This window comes from Myripristis murdjan, chromosome 21 (genome assembly GCF_902150065.1).
Source record: "Myripristis murdjan chromosome 21, fMyrMur1.1, whole genome shotgun sequence".
Lineage (NCBI taxonomy): Eukaryota > Metazoa > Chordata > Actinopteri > Holocentriformes > Holocentridae > Myripristis > Myripristis murdjan.
In genome coordinates, this window is record NC_044000.1 from 30,259,609 (window position 1) to 30,277,882 (window position 18,274).

At 38.5% G+C, this 18,274-nt stretch overlaps 1 protein-coding gene across 1 annotated transcript in view; it reads right to left on the reverse strand.

The window, feature by feature from the left end:
• lrp1bb (low density lipoprotein receptor-related protein 1Bb) overlaps window positions 1–18,274 on the reverse strand; it is a 278,342-nt gene that overhangs the window by 103,917 nt on the left and 156,151 nt on the right. Inside the window, exons 15-21 of the mRNA XM_030080256.1 lie at window positions 18,144–18,266; window positions 16,707–16,850; window positions 14,966–15,091; window positions 11,600–11,716; window positions 7,645–7,725; window positions 7,028–7,198; window positions 4,862–5,044 (exon numbers count right to left, since the gene is read on the reverse strand). Coding sequence (XP_029936116.1) covers window positions 4,862–5,044; window positions 7,028–7,198; window positions 7,645–7,725; window positions 11,600–11,716; window positions 14,966–15,091; window positions 16,707–16,850; window positions 18,144–18,266 — 945 coding nt within the window. The remainder of the gene's footprint in view (window positions 1–4,861; window positions 5,045–7,027; window positions 7,199–7,644; window positions 7,726–11,599; window positions 11,717–14,965; window positions 15,092–16,706; window positions 16,851–18,143; window positions 18,267–18,274) is intronic.

The following is an 18,274-nucleotide window of genomic DNA, read 5'->3' on the forward strand; positions in this document are numbered from 1 at the left end:
CCAAGCTTGTGTTTTCTCATGCCATTGCAGTTGGGTTGGAATTTTCTTTTTATTGCTCAGCTCCAAAATTGTTTTCCTTAGAATAAACATGATATGTGTTGTAGAAAAAAGAAGCCAGTCTGTTTTCCTGGGGAGCTTCAGCCAACAACAAACACTGCCTCAGTTCTGCACTAAATGCTCCACTTCATGCTAAAATCCACAGAAGATCAATACACTTTCCCCTGGTACCTGCACACGGGGGTAATCTGTAATTCCCTCAATGTACAAGTTATAAAGAGGCAGGTGGAACCACTGAAGGGGGCTGTGAAGAAAACAACACAGAAATGCCAGGATGTATCATCGTTAATGTGTTCTGCCAGGTGAGGCCTGGATCGCAGCATATTCCAATTTATAGTCTTTCCATCAAAGCTGCATCATGGAGTGATGGGATCCCACTGGTTTATGCTTGGTGCTGGATCAGTGCAAACCAATGTGGGAGGCTTAAGAGACAGCTGAGGGTGCGGGAATCGTGTGTGTGTGCATGTATGTTTGTGTGTGTTTTTGATTTTATCACTTCTAAGTTGTCCAACCGTAAGGAAAAATATTGTGTATAAACCTGCCACATGACACTGTTGATTTAACCCTTCATCTGCTAAACGCTTACTGTCATGCCAGTGAAACTGCACAAATAAAAAAAATGAAAGCTTCTGATGCAGTATTCAAGTGTACAAGCATTTTGCATATGTGAAATGTGGAACAAAGTGCCGCAAGGACATTTTCTAGGAAAGTTATAATCATCATATCGTATGTCAGCTGCAATGCACAGCAACGGATGAGGTGAATCATGACTGATTAAACCAAACTGATTCATCCATTTGACCTTGTTTATTTGTAAAGGGACAATATATAAGAATCAACATTTACAAAAGAAAATGTAGGGTGGGTGGTCATGTGACCTGGAGAAAGCTGGCAGCTTGAACCTGAAGCTCATTCCAAACAGTTTTGAGAGCACAGTATCAAAAAGCATATCAAAACACCTTTTGAACGTGCCTGGTGAGCCGAAAAACTACAGGCCAAAAAATGGAAACATGGAAACATCGCTTGCCACCCTAAAACGAGTGCAGTCTCCCATGCTGAAGACACATCTCGATCAAAAAAAAAAAAAAAAAACATGGCTCTGAGCCATGGTTAAAACCACTGAAGCCAAATTTGATGACCTAGAAGACTGTGGAACAGTGGTCCCTAACCCAGTCCTGAAGGACCCCCTGTCCTACAGGTTTTGGTTTCAGCTCTATTTTTGCACACCTGAGCTCATGCACCTTCATGCACGCCCTGTTCAGGTAAATCTGTTTCAACCAATCAGCATGAAACCCTTAAATGGATCAGGTACTTATCCAATTCCTAGGGTACAGAGATAGGGAGGCTGTTTTAAGAGCAGTGATAGTCAATACCAACCTCTGCCTTAAGTCTTAATACATGGAACTCATTTCTGAGCCTTAGTCAAGCTATCATGTCTAAGGAGCTGTTTGTTCTCAGCTGTCAATCAATCTCTTTTGGTGTCTGAGGGGGTAGCCGTCAATAGAGCCTTGTTTGTTGACGGCCATGTAGTTAAGCAATAAGAAGATCATAACCTTTAAGACAGACAAAATGTTGATTGTAATGCAACAGGAGACTCATTTATCAGATGTGGAACATCTTAAACCCAAAGGTGTATGGGTTGGACCAGTCTATTTCTCTTCATTCAATACTAATAAACGTGGAACTGCAATTCCTATTCATGATAACATGCCTTTTATTCTTGAACATCAACATCAGCTTTAACAAGCTTTCTGCTGGTTTCACCAAGTTAAATTTGCGACTTTTAAAGACCTTTTTAAGACTTTTCTGAATGCATTTCAAGACATTTTTCAAAGCTACATTGGCACAAAGGTTCAAAGGAAAATAATTTATTCACATTCAACATGAGCATTCAAATGAACATTACTGTACACAACACTGTGTGGCAAGAGTAATGTGTGTGTGTGTGTGTGTGTGTGTGTGTGTGTGTGTGTGTGTGTGTGTGTGTGTGTGTGTGTGCGTTTAATTTGCTGAGCAATTTTGCTGAGCAAGAAAAACAAATAAAAAAGATTTTATGGGAAAGAAAGAAAGAAAGAAAGAAAGAAAGAAAATACATGTAAATGTGCCAGACTTAGCCAAAACTGCCAAAATTTCATCTGCACTTGATAAGAGTGTTAAAAGGCAGTCCCTGTGTTTTACATACTGATTGACAGCTAGGTAAAAAAAAAAAAAAAAAAAAAAAAAAAAAAACTAAATTTCAAGCCACACTGTGTAATATTGTGTTGAGAGAGCCTTTAACTTTAGAAAACAGATGAGGAGATGAGGAGGAGGGTGAAGATATGAAAGTTCATCTTTTATTTTATTTTATTTTTTATCCAGGGAGTTGGAGGCACACTAGGAAAGCCACGTTTCAATTCTTTTTCCAATTCTTCTTTTTCATTCCTCTTTTTTCTCTATCATGGCGATGTTGCTTTGACAAAAACCCTGAAATAATGAGCAGGAGAAAAATATGTTTTTAAATTTTTGTTCCCCAAACTCAGGAAAGTCCAAACCTCAGAGTTTCATATTTAATTCAAAAAGCCACCGATTTTCTCCTCCAGTGCTTCTATCTTTTTTTTTTTTTTTTTCTGTGGGCTCCTAAAGTCATGGCTGAAGATTTATTATTCATTTTTTATGATTAAATTAATTGCATGTGCTGCTTTTTATTCATGTTCTTAAATCTTGCCACCTAGGTGAACATCTTCATGTCTATTAGCCCTCTCCACGTTTTCAAGTAATTTGTAGAGGGTTCTTTTTTTTTTTTTTTTTTTAAATATCTGGTAACACGTTTTAATTGATGAACATTCAAAATATTGAATTGAAATTTCAAGTCCATTCTTTTTAGCGAAACTGCAATTTACTATATTTGCAGTTTAGGTTGTAGCCCATAATATATCAGGGATTTGAGAGAGTTGCAGTTGTTAAGCTGTTTGAGTTGTTTAAGCCATTTGGAAGGTTTGTTTCTAACTGATAAAGTAAATGATCCAAATATTTACTTCTCTTTCCAATGCATTTCAGTTACATTGTGTCATTTCAGGTTTCTTTTAATTGAGGCGACTGCTTGGCAGCTTGGCTTTCTTTTCATTGCTGGCTCATTGTCCCCAATATTGACCGTGGCTCAAACAAGCTGCTGTATTTCTACAATTATGACAACTGTCTCTGGTGAATAATGGAACATATGGTTGTTGAGTGGTCAAATACAAATAAAATCTGATTGTTTACCACATATCCAGAAAAGGGCAACAAAAAACATCGATCTGTTGAATTACCACTGAAAAGTAAAAGAATCAACCCTGTGAAATTGTTTACAGTGAGTCCATATCCATCCAGGGTTAACAAAAACAAAAAGTTAACAACAAAATACTTGATTTAAAAATAAATAAATCAATAATAATAAATGAATGAATGAATGAAGGAATGAATAAAAGCTATTTGATGATGATGATGTCCCCTGGCTCTCTGGGTCCATTTGGTGGTGTATTTCAAACAATCAGGTCACATCCAGACATTTCTGGTGCAGCTAAAATTGGAGTCTGATAGCAGAAAATATTCCTGTGATCCAAGATATTGACGGTAAACGTCAGGTTTGGGGGTCAGTTCCATAACAGCAAAGAGCAAGAGCATCTTCCTAGAACTGCAATTTTGCACCAACGTTCAACAATTGTTCAGGGAGAAATCCATCGTAGAAGAGGTGCAGGCAACAGATTGTCCCCTCAATAGACCAGAATGCAATGCAGCAACAAGACATGTTGAGTAAAGAGCACGCCTCACACTTATTATGGACTGGAAAAAAAAAAAAAAAAAAAAAAAAAAAACTCTTGTCCTCTTGCACCTCTTACTGCTATCAATAGCACTATTGATAAATACAACAAGTTCAGGCCTACAGATAAAAATCAAGCTCTCTTGGGAAAATCGAAAGCAGCAGAGGTAAAAGCGGCAGGTTGAGGGAAAGTTGGTACACCAAAAAAGCAAATCACAACACTTGCTCACAATACCTCCCGAGAGGCAAAGAACATCTCAGGGCATGGAAATTTCTTTTAACACTGGAACATTTACAGTGAATCTTTGGCATTGTTCAGACTGAGAGCCAGGATCTGAGTTTTAGCATATCCCAAATGAAGTCAGATTGATTTTTATCCTATCTGAACATTAAAAAAATGCTAATCAGATTGAAGACACATCTATACCATGTGGCCTGAAATGTGATTCCAATCTGATACGTCTCAGTCTGACCACTCAAGATGGTTTTAAACTGTCCCTAATGTCACTTTCAGTGCAACAAATGATGGAGGCATCATGTCTGAAGTGCCAGAAATGTAAAAAAAAAAAAAAAAAAAAAAAAAACTGTATAACTGTAGCTCAAAACATTTCTCAACACATCAGTCACCTTGCTGATGATGTCTGCTGTGACAGAGAAATTCTGCAACTTCATAAATATAATAAATGGTATGAGGCAAAGGTGATGGTGCATTCTCTTTCTGCAGCTTTTTGTTTTGCTTCTGCATTTGAAAATTGTGCCATCAGTTACCGTACATACACATGCCCGCATCCCTGAACACATAGATCTGAGCTGATCAGGTGCAAGTAACAGTGAGAACAGCCAGTCTTTAGGACTGGACTTCAGAAACAAATTACATTTGCCTGCAGTCTGAATAAAGACAGAAAAAATATTACTCCAGGGAGCTTTTTGCTGTTTCTGCTCAGTAAAAACCTGTGCCAAGTGTGAGGGAACGACATTAGCATTGGGGCCGTCTCAGCTGCAGTGTGAATGGCTCTGCATTCCTACCTGTATCTTTGCAGGTGAACTTGGCTTTGGGGTCGCACATTCTTTTGGTGCCCTCGCAGCCTGTCTCGTCACTGCCGTCCTCACAGTCCTTGTCTCCGTCACATCTCCAGCGCTCTGGGATGCAGGTCCCATCTGCTACACAGTGGAACTCCTCCGCGCTGCACTCAGTGACAGGGGGCAACACTGCAACAAAAGTCACTCAACAGTTCAATGCAGCACAGATGCTCCACGACACACCATGGTAAGCAAAGACTCAACATGACACCTCTTTTTAATTGTGAAAGTCATCCACAAAAAGAAAAGAGACAGAATTCAACTGCAAGAGCATATATTTCTGCTTGGAAGCAAGGCTCACAAGTAAGTACTTAAGTACTTTGCAACAATGATATGGCATTTAGTCCTAAAGACGAAATTACTTTCACTTCAAGCATTTCAAGACTCTGTTTTTTGCTGCAGTTTAACTCAACCACTCTGAGTTCACTACATTGTTCTCCAGCAGTTCATTACTTTCAAATGAGAAGAAGTGGTACCACTGCATCATGGTGTTGCAGATGCATTGCAGATGTGTTGCAGTGCAGGAGTCGGACTCACTGGATTTATTCTGTGCATGTTGATCAGGGATCCATGAACTAAGGCTGGGTGAAATGATTTGATTTAGAGTTTTTGAAAACTTCCTGTGATATTTTCATAATGTGATGAATGAATAATTATCACTGAAATTTTTGTGAAAAAAAATCATGCTGTAAACAAAGTTCTTCATCTTGACAAGCCATTTAGTCTCATATTCAGTTTTAAAATCTTGTTTTTCTTTGAACAAGATAAGAAATCTTCCAGTGGGATCAGACAATGCTATTTGTGTCCAGTGGCAATCAACTTCTGTCATTTTCTCAATCCTAGTGTGCTGATCTGCCTTATTCATTAAGTAAGACTGGGTGAAATGATTTGTTTTAAAGTTTTTGAAAACTTGTTTCAACATATTTATACTTGTTCCCAGAAAAGTTCTGAAAATAATTGGAAAAAATAGATTGTCTCAACCCACTCTCAGATTTTGTTTGGAGAAAAACAAGATTTTAATATGACACTGAACATGAGACAAAATAACTTGTTAAGCTGGAGATTTTCAGCAGTGTACAAAGATCTACTATGGAGTGAGCTTGGGTGGTGGCTGGAGTAAGTGATTTTTATCATTTAAAAAAACTGTATCACTGCTTCAACAGAATTATATTAAATGTTGATTTATGCTAAGAATAATATTGTGTAAGGTCAATAAGCGCGCTTGAGCAGTTTCATCACAATGCATCCCGGGATCTTTGTGTAGAACACCGCAAAATACATCCATTACACAGGAGGCATGACCTTACAGTAAGTTTTAAAGGTGAAGCTCTGAATCTGATTGACCGTTAAGCTGATCAAACCAGACAGAGCACTCACTGTACTAAGCTGCTCTGGCACCACCGAGAAAAATGTCTCCACAACCCAGAATTATATGTCTAATACTTAAAAACCAAACACCAAAAAGTATTTACCCAACCACTGAGGCAAAACTAAGAGCGGTTCATTCCTCTGGGGTGGAGGCAGAAGCAGACGTGGGAGAGTGGAGAAGGCTGCGGTTCACATCAGGAAATGATTTGATGAATAGTCTCCACATTCTAGTGACAAGCTACTGAGCTGTGAGTTTTCTAGGATCTGGCATGGACTTTCTGAGGTAATTACAACAGATTAAAAGATTTGACTCTTGATAGTAGCTCTCCCATGAACAGAGACTAGATACAACTGGGGACAAGTGAGTGTGAGCGATTTAGGTTGTTTAATTCAGGCTGATTAATAGTTACATTAAACTCATAATTACTGTATAAATGGATAATCAAATGACTAGCACACTAAATGCTAGAGATTTAAGGGTAACAGCAAACTTTTGATGAAGCTGTGCTTTCAAACAGCCCTCTGCGATACTGATCTCTCAAGAAAAACAAGCTGCCGTATTGACTGAATATGGAATAAGATCATTATAAATTTTCCAACTTACTTTCACAAACATTTTGATGTCAAAACTAGTGAATAATAACAAGAGACATCTTATGCCAGCATGATGAGTCCAGTGAGGCACTAAAGCTGTTTTTCTGGCTCACTATTTAGGATTTGGAAAGATGACTCATGCATTCTTACAGGCCGAGGAGCCTCCACAGGTTGTGTTCTCATCGCTGAAGTCCCCGCAGTCGTTGTCGCCGTCACAGGCCCAGTGGTCTGGGATGCAGCGGCCGTTGGAGCACTGGAACTGGCTGTTGGAACAGGAGTGGATGCAGCCCACCTCATCACTGCCATCACCGCAGTCATCATCTACACAAAAACGCATATGTACACACACAGGCTGATATTGAAATATTACGTCTGAGATACTGTGATCTCCATCTTAACAAGTCATTTTGTTTCATCATCAGAGTAAAATCATGTTTTTCCTCAAAAAAAAAAAAAAGCTAAATAATCTGCCAGTGGAACGTGATAATCCAACTTGTTTCCAATGCTAATCAACTTCTTTCCAGAATTTACTTGAATCAAATGTAATTTTGTTGATACTAGTGGGCTAATCTGCCATATTCTGAAAAATTAACCAAGTGAAACTGCATTGGAAATGAGTGGGATTATCCCATCCTACTGGCAGATTTTTGTATTTATTTGAAGAAAAATGAGAGGTTAAAACTTCATATGAGACCAAAGGCTTTGTTCAGAGGGAGATTTTTTTGTGAGGTAGATCATTTCTCCAAAAACATCATAATAAAGTTTACCTGAGTCACAGTGCCACTTTGCACTGATGCATCGTCCATTGGAACAGCTAAACTGGGTGAGGGGCTCACACGTTGGGAAAGCTGAAAAGTTTGTGAAGAGCAGTTGAAATCAAACTTTTAAAAAAGACGCACACACAAATCTGCAGATAACAATCTTCATTAGCGATTGCCACAGAAAATAATACATTCCTAAGGTCAGTTTGAATTCCCCAGTCCAGATTAAGAAAGGCATATTCATCTTAACAAAACAACAAATGACTGACAACTGCAATTTACATAATGCATGATAACATGCATTATGTAAATTTTACCAATATCAGTTTTCTGAGGTAATGCTAATGAACGTAACAATGTCTGTGACATTGGTCTTAGTCATGTCGGGAGTAAAGTCCTTAAAAATTAAAACCAATTGGCATCCAAGACACACAGGCCTCTATCACTTTGGTGTATGCTCAGATTGTGCTGAGCTCTAATCTAATGAATGAAACAGAATCAGAAGCTGAAGTTGATGGTGTTGTAATTGACAATCATAATCATGGAATGTACTTTTAATTTGGAGAGAGTTTCATTTCCGAGAGGTCGCCTGTGAAACAAGCGGCAGCGTAGCCACAAGCTGCAGCAATCTTATTAGCCGTCTTCATGTCCTGCTTGTTCATTTCTTTTTAGTCTGATGCTGTCAGAGGTTAATTCTGTCTTTCAATTAATGCTGTGTGCCTCACTTGCATCATATTAATTATGAACTTTGTGCAGCTCTTTTCAAACTGCAGTTACATAGTAGTGGTACAGACAGAATAAATAAATAGATAGATAAAATGAGAAATAAATACATAAAAGACAATTAAAAACCAATACAACTGCAAATACAAGTTGGAAAAGCAAGGGAAAAGCTCAGTTCTGTTTGATTTTCATGCTGCACATCATTCAAAATGACCAGGTTTATAAAAACAAAGAAAATGACACTGCTGTCAGTGTCAGTTTACCTTGACAGTTAAACTGACACTGAGTGAATGAAAAATACCATCTACACCAGCAATGGCAGCAGCCATATGGGCATGAAGCATAAATGTTACTATGGTTACAGACTTTTTTTCATAGTCAATGCCAGATCGGGGAGTGGACTGAGTGGTTGTGGCCATACACACACACACAATGTAGTTACTCAACATTCAATCATTCAGAAATACGTAAATCCCAGAAATATGTCACAAACAAGTCACTCCCAAAAATTGACTTATTATTATTTGCTTGTTATGATTTGCAATTTGTGTCCTACTCATCACTTTGTCAAAATTTTAGATATGCTTGTTAGATTCACTGTTGTTTGTGGCCATATATAGAAGCTGTGAATGGTAATCTGAATTTGCTACTTTTGGACAATAGCTTATACCATCTTATACTGACTCCCCTGATAATCTATGCCTCCAATCATAGGATTAGACATAGAAAAAAAAAAAAAAAAAAAGTTATATTCTCAAAAAAAATGACCACATTAAGGCTGAGAGGGTGAGAGGAGTGATGCATCTGTAGATGTTTTTCTTTGGGTTGCTCTGAATAATGTAATTGACTGAACGGTTGACTGCCTAAACACTTTAATCAATGGCAGCAGCAGTCAGACCTACAGCAACAACAGCCTACTGGCAGTTTATCGCCTTAGCCTAGTGGGTTGAGGAAAATCCCAAAACAAGCCCTTGGTTTGACACACAGTCACCACGCAGTGATAGCCACCATGCAAACTGCTGAAAACAAATTACCACTGTAGTGAGCCAAGATCTGCCAACATCCACTCTTATGGTCAAAGATACTCTCTCTGCATTGATGGAGACGTTATAGCATTGATATTCCCTCCAAATGTCATAGCAGGAATAGAGTCCACTGCACTACATGGACTGATGGCATATTTACGATCGACTTTTTCACTCCCATCACATGCCATCCTAGTTTGAGATTCGGGCGCATCCAGTTTTCAGATATTCTCACTGGATGCCTGGAGCTTTATTGACTTGAAATCTGAAATGCAAGGCTACATTCAAATTGATTTGTTGGGATACCCGCTGCTCGGGATACCTAAGGCACTGGGGGGAAGACATATTGTATCTTTATCAGACAAGCGTCTTCTATATTACCCCTTAAATGTGTTACGTCTCTCTGACAGCAAACGTCTGGTTGGAGTTTAACATTCATTAAAAATGAAGCACCAGCATCCATAAATAATGGAAGTTTCAAGTAAACAGAGAGCCCGGCTAAAAATGAAGCACCGGCATCCATTAATAATGGCAGCTTCAAGTAAACAGAGAGCCCAATATGAGACACTGTATGACAACTACTAAACTACTGACAAACAAAATCCAAATTAGCATCAATCTCTAAGGCGGCCACCACTGAGCTTCAGGTGTTCCAAAACCCACAGTAGCTCCAGTGGAGCTAAGTGCGCTGCCAGAGCTGCACAGTGAAGCTCCTACAGAGAAGTAATGCCTGAGGAAGCCCAGACAACAGTACGGGAGAGAATATGTTTTGCTGCACAGCTTGATTATGATTGAATGAAGCCGAGCATGAACTTTAATTACTGCTTACACCCAGGCTGTTTGTGACTGCGTATTGAAGCGGCTTAGGACACACAAAGGGGGGCTGAGGCGATACAGCGCAGTGCAGCGTTTGGCAAACATCATACACTGCAATATGGCTGATTTAATACAAATGGTGATTAGGGGGATCTTCAAACTTTTACCCCCATCATTTAAATGCATTCTGGTAATTCATCTACTTCTATTTCACATCACTGAAAACATATTTGTGCAGCCTTAAACACTCTTTAACCTTGCATAAAAGAGGCTAAATAACATTTTCAAAGAGCTCCAAAGAGATTGGGCCATCACACAGAAACATGTAGTTTTTGAGGACATGGACAATAACTTTGACTCACTGAAGCTGATGGATTGTGTAATACCACTGAGACAAGATTTAAGAACAGTGAACTATAACAGTACGCAACTTACTTGGCACCACCCTTCTAAGATGATGCCATCAGTGAGTGCTTGTTTGGTTCCTAGTCCAAAGAGCAAAGCATCAATAATTCAACCCCTAAAACTCTCAGCTGAACACAGTAATGCATGAACAGAGACTAGCAAAATATTCAAGAAGTCACTAAAATGATAAATAGCTGCTGGTGGCAATCTTTTATAAAAGTTTCATAAGCACAAATTCAGCATTCTTTGGTGGTTGGTGGCAAGCGCTGCGGCGACCACCAAGAGTGCGTTTACTTTCTTCTTCAGGGAATTCATGTGTGAGTATTTTCGTTGTTTAAAATGTGCGCATTTTATCATAAATATTTGTTAAACACAAGGAACATCAGCTGAGGGTCATATCAAGGATCCAATCTATAAAAGTGATATAGTTTATTCAACTAAGGATCTAAGTTACCCCACAGTATTTTTTACTTTATTTTGTCATTTGTATTTCTCCATTTTTTTAAATAGTTTGCATTTTAATATGTATTTTACAGTGTATATACACATAACAATTTTGCATCGGTGTGTTAGCGACACGTGTGCACTGTGCGCATACAATGAGTAAACAAGCTGGTGTTTATAGTGCCATGAAGTATATAATTTCTATTGGCTTAGTCTACATTGCCAAGTAATCATTGAGTCACTGGTATTGTTCAACTACCCTATCAGTATCCCACAGATATATTATGGCCATTCAGTGCTATGGGCCATAAAACCCTTACTTGCTGCACCTTTGTAGAATGCACTACCCTGAATAGATGTGACATTCTGCACTTCGAGAGGTAAACTATCAGGGATTTTGCTCAAAATCACCTCAAAAGTTGCCCTTGTTAAGTATTTCATTTATTTCGCCATGGCAGTCTACCCATATCACCTACCTATACAGCTTGACCAAACAACAGAGTAGAGCTTTAACAATCAGATATGCAATCGAAAGTCATGAGACTCACTGCATGACGACGTCTCATCGGACATATCCCCACAGTCGTCGTCCCGGTCGCAGCTCCAGGCCCGGGGAATGCATCGGCCATTCTGGCAGGAGAACTGGTTGGCCTGGCAGGGCTGGGCTGAAAGTCATGCACACATACAATATATATCAAGGCAGGATGTTCCCAACTCCTCTCATGACCACTACGGCCTTTGAAGACCAATGATGACACAAGAAATCCTGGGATAATCATGGAAGATGACCTCAGATGACCACATCAGCAGCCTCACAATGGTGGCACTTAATCGCTTAAAGGATATCTAAAAAAAATAAGAGGGTTTTCAACTCAGTCTGGTTCTGGAAAACTTGTGCAAGACTTTATACCAAGGGGACTCAATTACTGGGATGCCCTTTTCACTGTCCTTTCAAAAAAAAACACTCCAATCTGACATGAGATCTGCCCCAACAATGTCCGACAACAAAAAATTTTTCTTTGCATGCCTCCAAACAGTCCATCTACTGTATGGAACTGATCGGCAACTTTGACAGACCGCAGAAAAAAGGATATGAAAATTTCCATTTCAAATACTTGAACTCTTTATGGAGCGAAATCCAAGTCTTGAGTCTCCAATTATATGTTCAGCATGTCCCAAACCAATGCACTTTCACACACAAAAAAAAAAAAAAAAAAAAAAAAAATTCACAAGACCAAGAGTTTGAAAACTTGAAGCAGATATTTTCATATGTTTTTGCTGCTCTTTACGGAGGTCGTAGTTAAACTCCATTCTCACAGAAAATGAGTTCTTGGAAGCTTCACTTACTTGAATTTTTAACCTTGTTAACATGTCCATGGTGTTTTTCATATGCTACAAAACATCAGGAGCAAAATAAGCAGTCAATGCCATTTCTGAGTTTTTCCACTTTGAAACTGCAGTGTACCAAGGCAGTCTCCAAAAGATGAACTCAAACAGGCCAGTTTCATGATATCGTAAACCTAAAGAACCAATCCTATGAACTAACAGGGTGGTTCTTTTCAGACCATTAGCACCACCCCACCAATCACTTGAGTGCATCAAAAAAAAATCAACAAGACCAACTCGAAATGGCTGCTTCACATTAACAATATTAGTATAACTGAGACATTCACTGATTTTTTTTTTTTTTTTTTTTTTTTTTAAGATAGATAGATTATCAAATATGACACAAGTTATGAGTCAGTAGGCCAGCAGGCGGGGGGCAGGTTGGTGCAGAGTTATATCTAAGCCATTTTAAGGCATGAAGTGATGTTTTTTTTTTCATGGGGAAAAAAACCTTAAACCCTAATATGTGATACCGATGAATGAGATGAGTTTAATCAATGTAGGGGACTTAAACATTTTTTGTCAGACATTCAAAACAATTTGGACTGAGAAAATGATACTAATGGTGAAGCACTCCCTTACCAAACTTAACACCTATGTTAAAATTAGCTCACATTAATGACTTATATATGTTATGTATGTAACCCATAACTATACTACATGATAAACATGCAGCAAAGGGCTTGGCTCAGAATTGAACCCAGGCCACTGCAGTAAGGACTTAGCACTGATACCTGATGCAGGCTCTACTAGGTGAGGCCCCACAGCACACTCTGTACTTTAAATAATGAATTATTATATTTATCCAGATTGAGTTTTGTCAATTATTTGCAACTACATGCCATTTTTGTATCGATGTCAATAACTTTGTACTACATTTGCACAAAAGTATACTCTATAAATAAAACAGACTTGACTCAGTTTCATCACCAGCGCATTAGTGTCTGCCATCGCTCAATCATGTCGGGGCTGAAGGCCAAGCGGAATTTGCAGTTGCTTAGCATGTATTCAGTTACACACTACACAGGTCGTGGTGGACACACATGGGCAAGTGATCTCTGGGTGGTATATAATATGCATGTCAATCTGCTGGTGAGGCAGCATTTGTCATCCTGTGGGTAATGCTCATTGATTGAACCTCTAAAGCTAAAAGCTCCTGAGAGGCTGCACTGCCAACATGCAACAGTAACATCTGGAGGCCAGGGGAGGCAACGTGATATACTGTAAGTGATTCTGACACACTGTTGCCCCTTGTAGGTGCTAAACCTCTTTGATGCCAGAGAGTGCTTTCACACGATGAGATTGATCGCACTGTATTGAAGCTGCTCCAGAGCCGCAAGACATAACAGGGATGACTGCCTGACAACACAGGACACCTCTGTTTAAAGCTTTGATCTGTCAAACCCATCCAAAGTGAAAGAATCTGAAAAATAAAATAATATAAAATAAAATAAAATAAATAAAGATGGGAAGTGTTTTATACCTTATTGTGTAGAAGCCTGGGCTCTTTCATCTCCAATTCCAAAGACCTATACAGGCATGATTAAAATGTACCGCTAACTCTATTACAACTAGCTCCTCAGTCACCTGAACAACAACAACAGCTTTCTTTTTTTTTTTTTTTTTTTTGGAATTATTATTCAGAATCAGAATAAGAAATACTTTATTGATCCCCAAGGGGAAATTGGGTATTATTATTATCACTATTGTTATTATCATTATTATTATTATTAGTGTTGTTGTTGCTGTTGTTGCTGTTGTTGTTGTTGTTCTTCTTCTTCTTCTTAGCAGTAGTAGAAATAGCAGTAGGAGCATTTTTAATGGCCCAGGCCCGACTCGTACCTAAATAGTGGTGAAAAGGACCTGCCTTAATGGTATGTGCTCTGCCATGTGAGCCAATGGGATGCCAGAGTTTTTGTTTGTTTGCTTGTTTGTTTGCTTGTTTTTTTGTTTTTTGTTTTTAAATAAGTTTATTTTATTTATTTATTTATTTATTTTACTTTATACAGACCTCTTTAGATGCAGAGGTCTTATTAAAGTTTATTTTTCTTAATAAAGTTTATTGTTCTGTTTTATTCCATGCAGGAAGGAAGTATAATGTAAACACAATGGACACAATGGAGATTTTTGCGCTTGTTGAATAACTAACTGAAACACATATATGTACAGAGAGAGAGAGAGAGAGAGAGAGAGAGAGAGATTTTTTTCTTTAGAAATCAAATTAAATTACAAAATTCAATAATATTGCAGGATTTTCTCCAGGCTGAAACAACTTCAAAATTTCATACCTTTCCAGGAATTCCATGATCCATGTGAGCCATAAATATGTAATCATGATATTACTGTTTTGGAGAACTCCGACGGTGCACTCAATATAATGTACATAAAAGCAAGAGCTACTTCTCTAAGTGCTCCACACAGATTGAAAATCAATATGTAACAAGTATCAGTGAAACCAAAATGACAGATTTGCCAAGATTGCAATTAAGGAAAATCATGTTCTGTACATAAAATGGTAAAGTACATACCTGAGCATGTAATGTTGGCCTCGTCCTCATTGTTACCGCAGTCGTTCGTTCCATCACAAAGCCATCTTTTGGGAATGCAGCGATTGTTGTTGCACTTAAACTGGTCAATAGGACAGCTATGGTTGTCTGGGATCCAAAATAAATAAATAAATAAATAAAAATGGTTTAGCTGCAAAGTTACAATATATTTTTGTTCTTTAAACTGAGATGGATGAGTAAGAATAATAATAAAAAAAATAGAAGAATGAAAAACAAAATAGTCAAAACTTAACTACTGGCTGCTACAACCTTCATTTTATTTTACGTTTTATTCTACTTTTTTAAGCTTTGTCAGTAGTTCTCCAAGGCTAGCAGAGTGTTTTTATTCCTACAGGGAAAAAATGTCTCTCGAGTTCACAGATTGTCTTTAGTGGGATTTCATCTCTGCTGAGTCCACAGCTCAACTAATCTCACATTGACAGACCACCAAGCCTTATTAAGAATCATAGAGGGGAATAACATTTAGAGGGGCATTTCACCCATAATTCTCCTTGCTGCTTTGTCCTTAACTTGGATGTAATGAATTCCCCATAAAGATTTCACAGTGGTCTTAAGTATGTTTGACATTTGATTTTAGTGCCTTGTTTTGATTTGAATTCCTATAAACCGTTTTTCAGTCCTCTGAGAATATAAAACAATTTAATAACTCTGAAACTGCATTTTTCTAACAATATGTTTCACTGGAACTTCGAGCCATGCTTATTTCCTTCTCCATCATGTCATTTAACTTTAATTAACAAGACAAGGTTTCATCCAGTTGACAACACTCAGAGGACAACTCAAACTCATTAACTCTCAATAACTCGCACACAAAATGAATTTGTGCACGTCTCAATGCAGTTATGGTGCATTGTGAGATAAAGTACATAATAAATTACCTTTTATTTTGAAGTAAAGCAATTCCTGATACCTAGGGCAGCCCAAATAGTTATTTGTGAAATTTCCAATGCCAGGCACCAGACAACCATGATGCTACCATAGAAGACTGCAGTCAAATTAGTTTCATTAATTATACTGTATCTCGTCTAGTCTCCTCTATCATCATTTCAGTTAAGTTTTGTGGAACTGCAGTCGAATAAGAAATCACAGGGAATAGCTGACACCCTCTCTGCTTTATAGCCATAGTACATGAGCAGGAGACAGTGCTAACTAATACAGGCCAAATTGCCGCAGGACATTTGGAATTGCGTATTTCAAAGCTGTGTCTTTTAGGCGGCTGGCATCATTTTTGGAGTCAAATCTCTCGCTGATATAATCTAAAGAAGTAGTCATACCCAATAAAACAAACCTTGTTAGAAGATTGTTAAAGTATACGATATCTCAGCAGAGCAGATAATTGATTTTTCAATTCTGATAATTTTGGCAGAGGATCACATTATAGAATTTTTCTTCCTGAAAAATGAGTCAGCATCCAAGCGTCTAACATGGTGTTTATCTTATCGATTCGTTCAAGAGCAAAATCACTTCAAAGAAAGGAAGAGGGGAGACGGCAGCAGGGAGGAGAGACATTAGTCACCCCCTCCTCTAACAGTGACATTTAGGGACAGAGAAGTTGATAGGAAAAGCGAATCAGCCTTATGAAGCATGTGCAGAGCAGCTTAATTTGTGAGTGTGTGCATGCAAGTGTGTATATCTGCATCTACAGTATGAGCGTTGGTGTTTGCATTTGTTTTTCGGGCATGCAGGCCAATTTTATGCATACAGCAGCTGTGGGCCTCCTCGTCACTTCCATCCAGACAGTCATCATCTCCGTCACATTTCCACGAAGCCCGTATGCAGCGATGATTATGGCACTGGAACTCATCACTTTTACATCGCTGTGGCTCCAAACCTCCAGTGGAGACTTCTGGGAAAAAAATTTGCAAGACAAATTGACCAGAGAACAAAACATGGTCTCACTTTCTAGGAAGTATGTATTTAGAGGACAACATGTCCTCTAAATACAATGTTGCTTCAACACAAGACAAAACATGTCTTCATCTCACTATCTGTAAGTACTGACCATGATTTTTGAGTGGTTATTAAGCTCATTATTGATGTTTTGGAAGTATATGCACATTGCTGCTTATATAATATGTTTAGAATGCATTCAAACACCCTTGTAGGGAATTACCATACCATGATATATGTGCATTATAAAAATCTACAAGTGACTGTTTGGTAACCTGACCAGGGTGTTTCCATTCCTTCCACCCAGTGCATGGTTAGATAATCTCCGGAAAACTTATAAATTGCTCCAGTTGCTTGTAGATAGCATCATAGGAAATTATAAATATGTTTACGGTTAAAGGACAAATCCAGCCTAAAACAAATCAGCACTATTTAAAACCTTGGACTAGTGATTCACATCATGTTTCTGGTGCTGTTTTGTTGTTTGATGCTGTATTTTTATTGATCTGTGGAGATATTCTTAACACAGCTAGAATAGAGTTCAATATGGAAAAAAATCAACACTCTACAGCAGACACATTTGCTGTCATGTTTCAGTGTCAACCCTAAAAATAAAGGAGCGAGAGCCTCATTGTAGACTCTGTGATTTGCAGCGATGTTAAACAAACACAGGAGAAAAATCCAGCACAGGAAAGAGAAAGCTCACTTCTTTCTCCCATTAAGCTCCATTGTAGCTGCAGCTGCTCTCTATGTGCATCACGTCTTCAAAAAAATTCAATCTACAACAATAAAGCACCATCAGAAATATATGCATGTCATTAATCCCTGTTTTTCCAACATTAATCTGTTTTACAGTGGAACTTTCCTTTAATTGTGACTTATGGTCTCCTTTGCTTGTGTAATGTCATTGTTTACTTCATGCCTTGCTGCACTACAATTTTCTCCTTGTGAGATAATTAAGGTGATCTTGACCTTTAACGTGTGCACAGAGAGTGTTACCTCAGTAGAAAGGTCTATAGTATCTTGGTGTCTAACCAGTGCAGCCTCCAGAACTCGGCTTAAATTTCCAGCACATTCTGTGACACTGTGTTGATCCCTATCTGCGTTTGTTTGCTTACTTGCAGATTTGCAAGCAAACAAAAGGGATTAATGTATGATCTTTGGCCCGTAGGATGAACTGAGGATTACAATTAACCGTGAGATGCTCTTGAGCACCTCCGCCACAGTTGGATTCATTCTGTCCTCCTACCTGCACAGGTGACATTGTTCTTCTCCAGAACCTGGTTGTCAGCGCAGGCACACACTCTGCCTCCTGGGATGGCGAGGCAGAGGGTACCACAGCCCCCATAATTCACTCTGCATGCGTTGTCACCTGGAGAC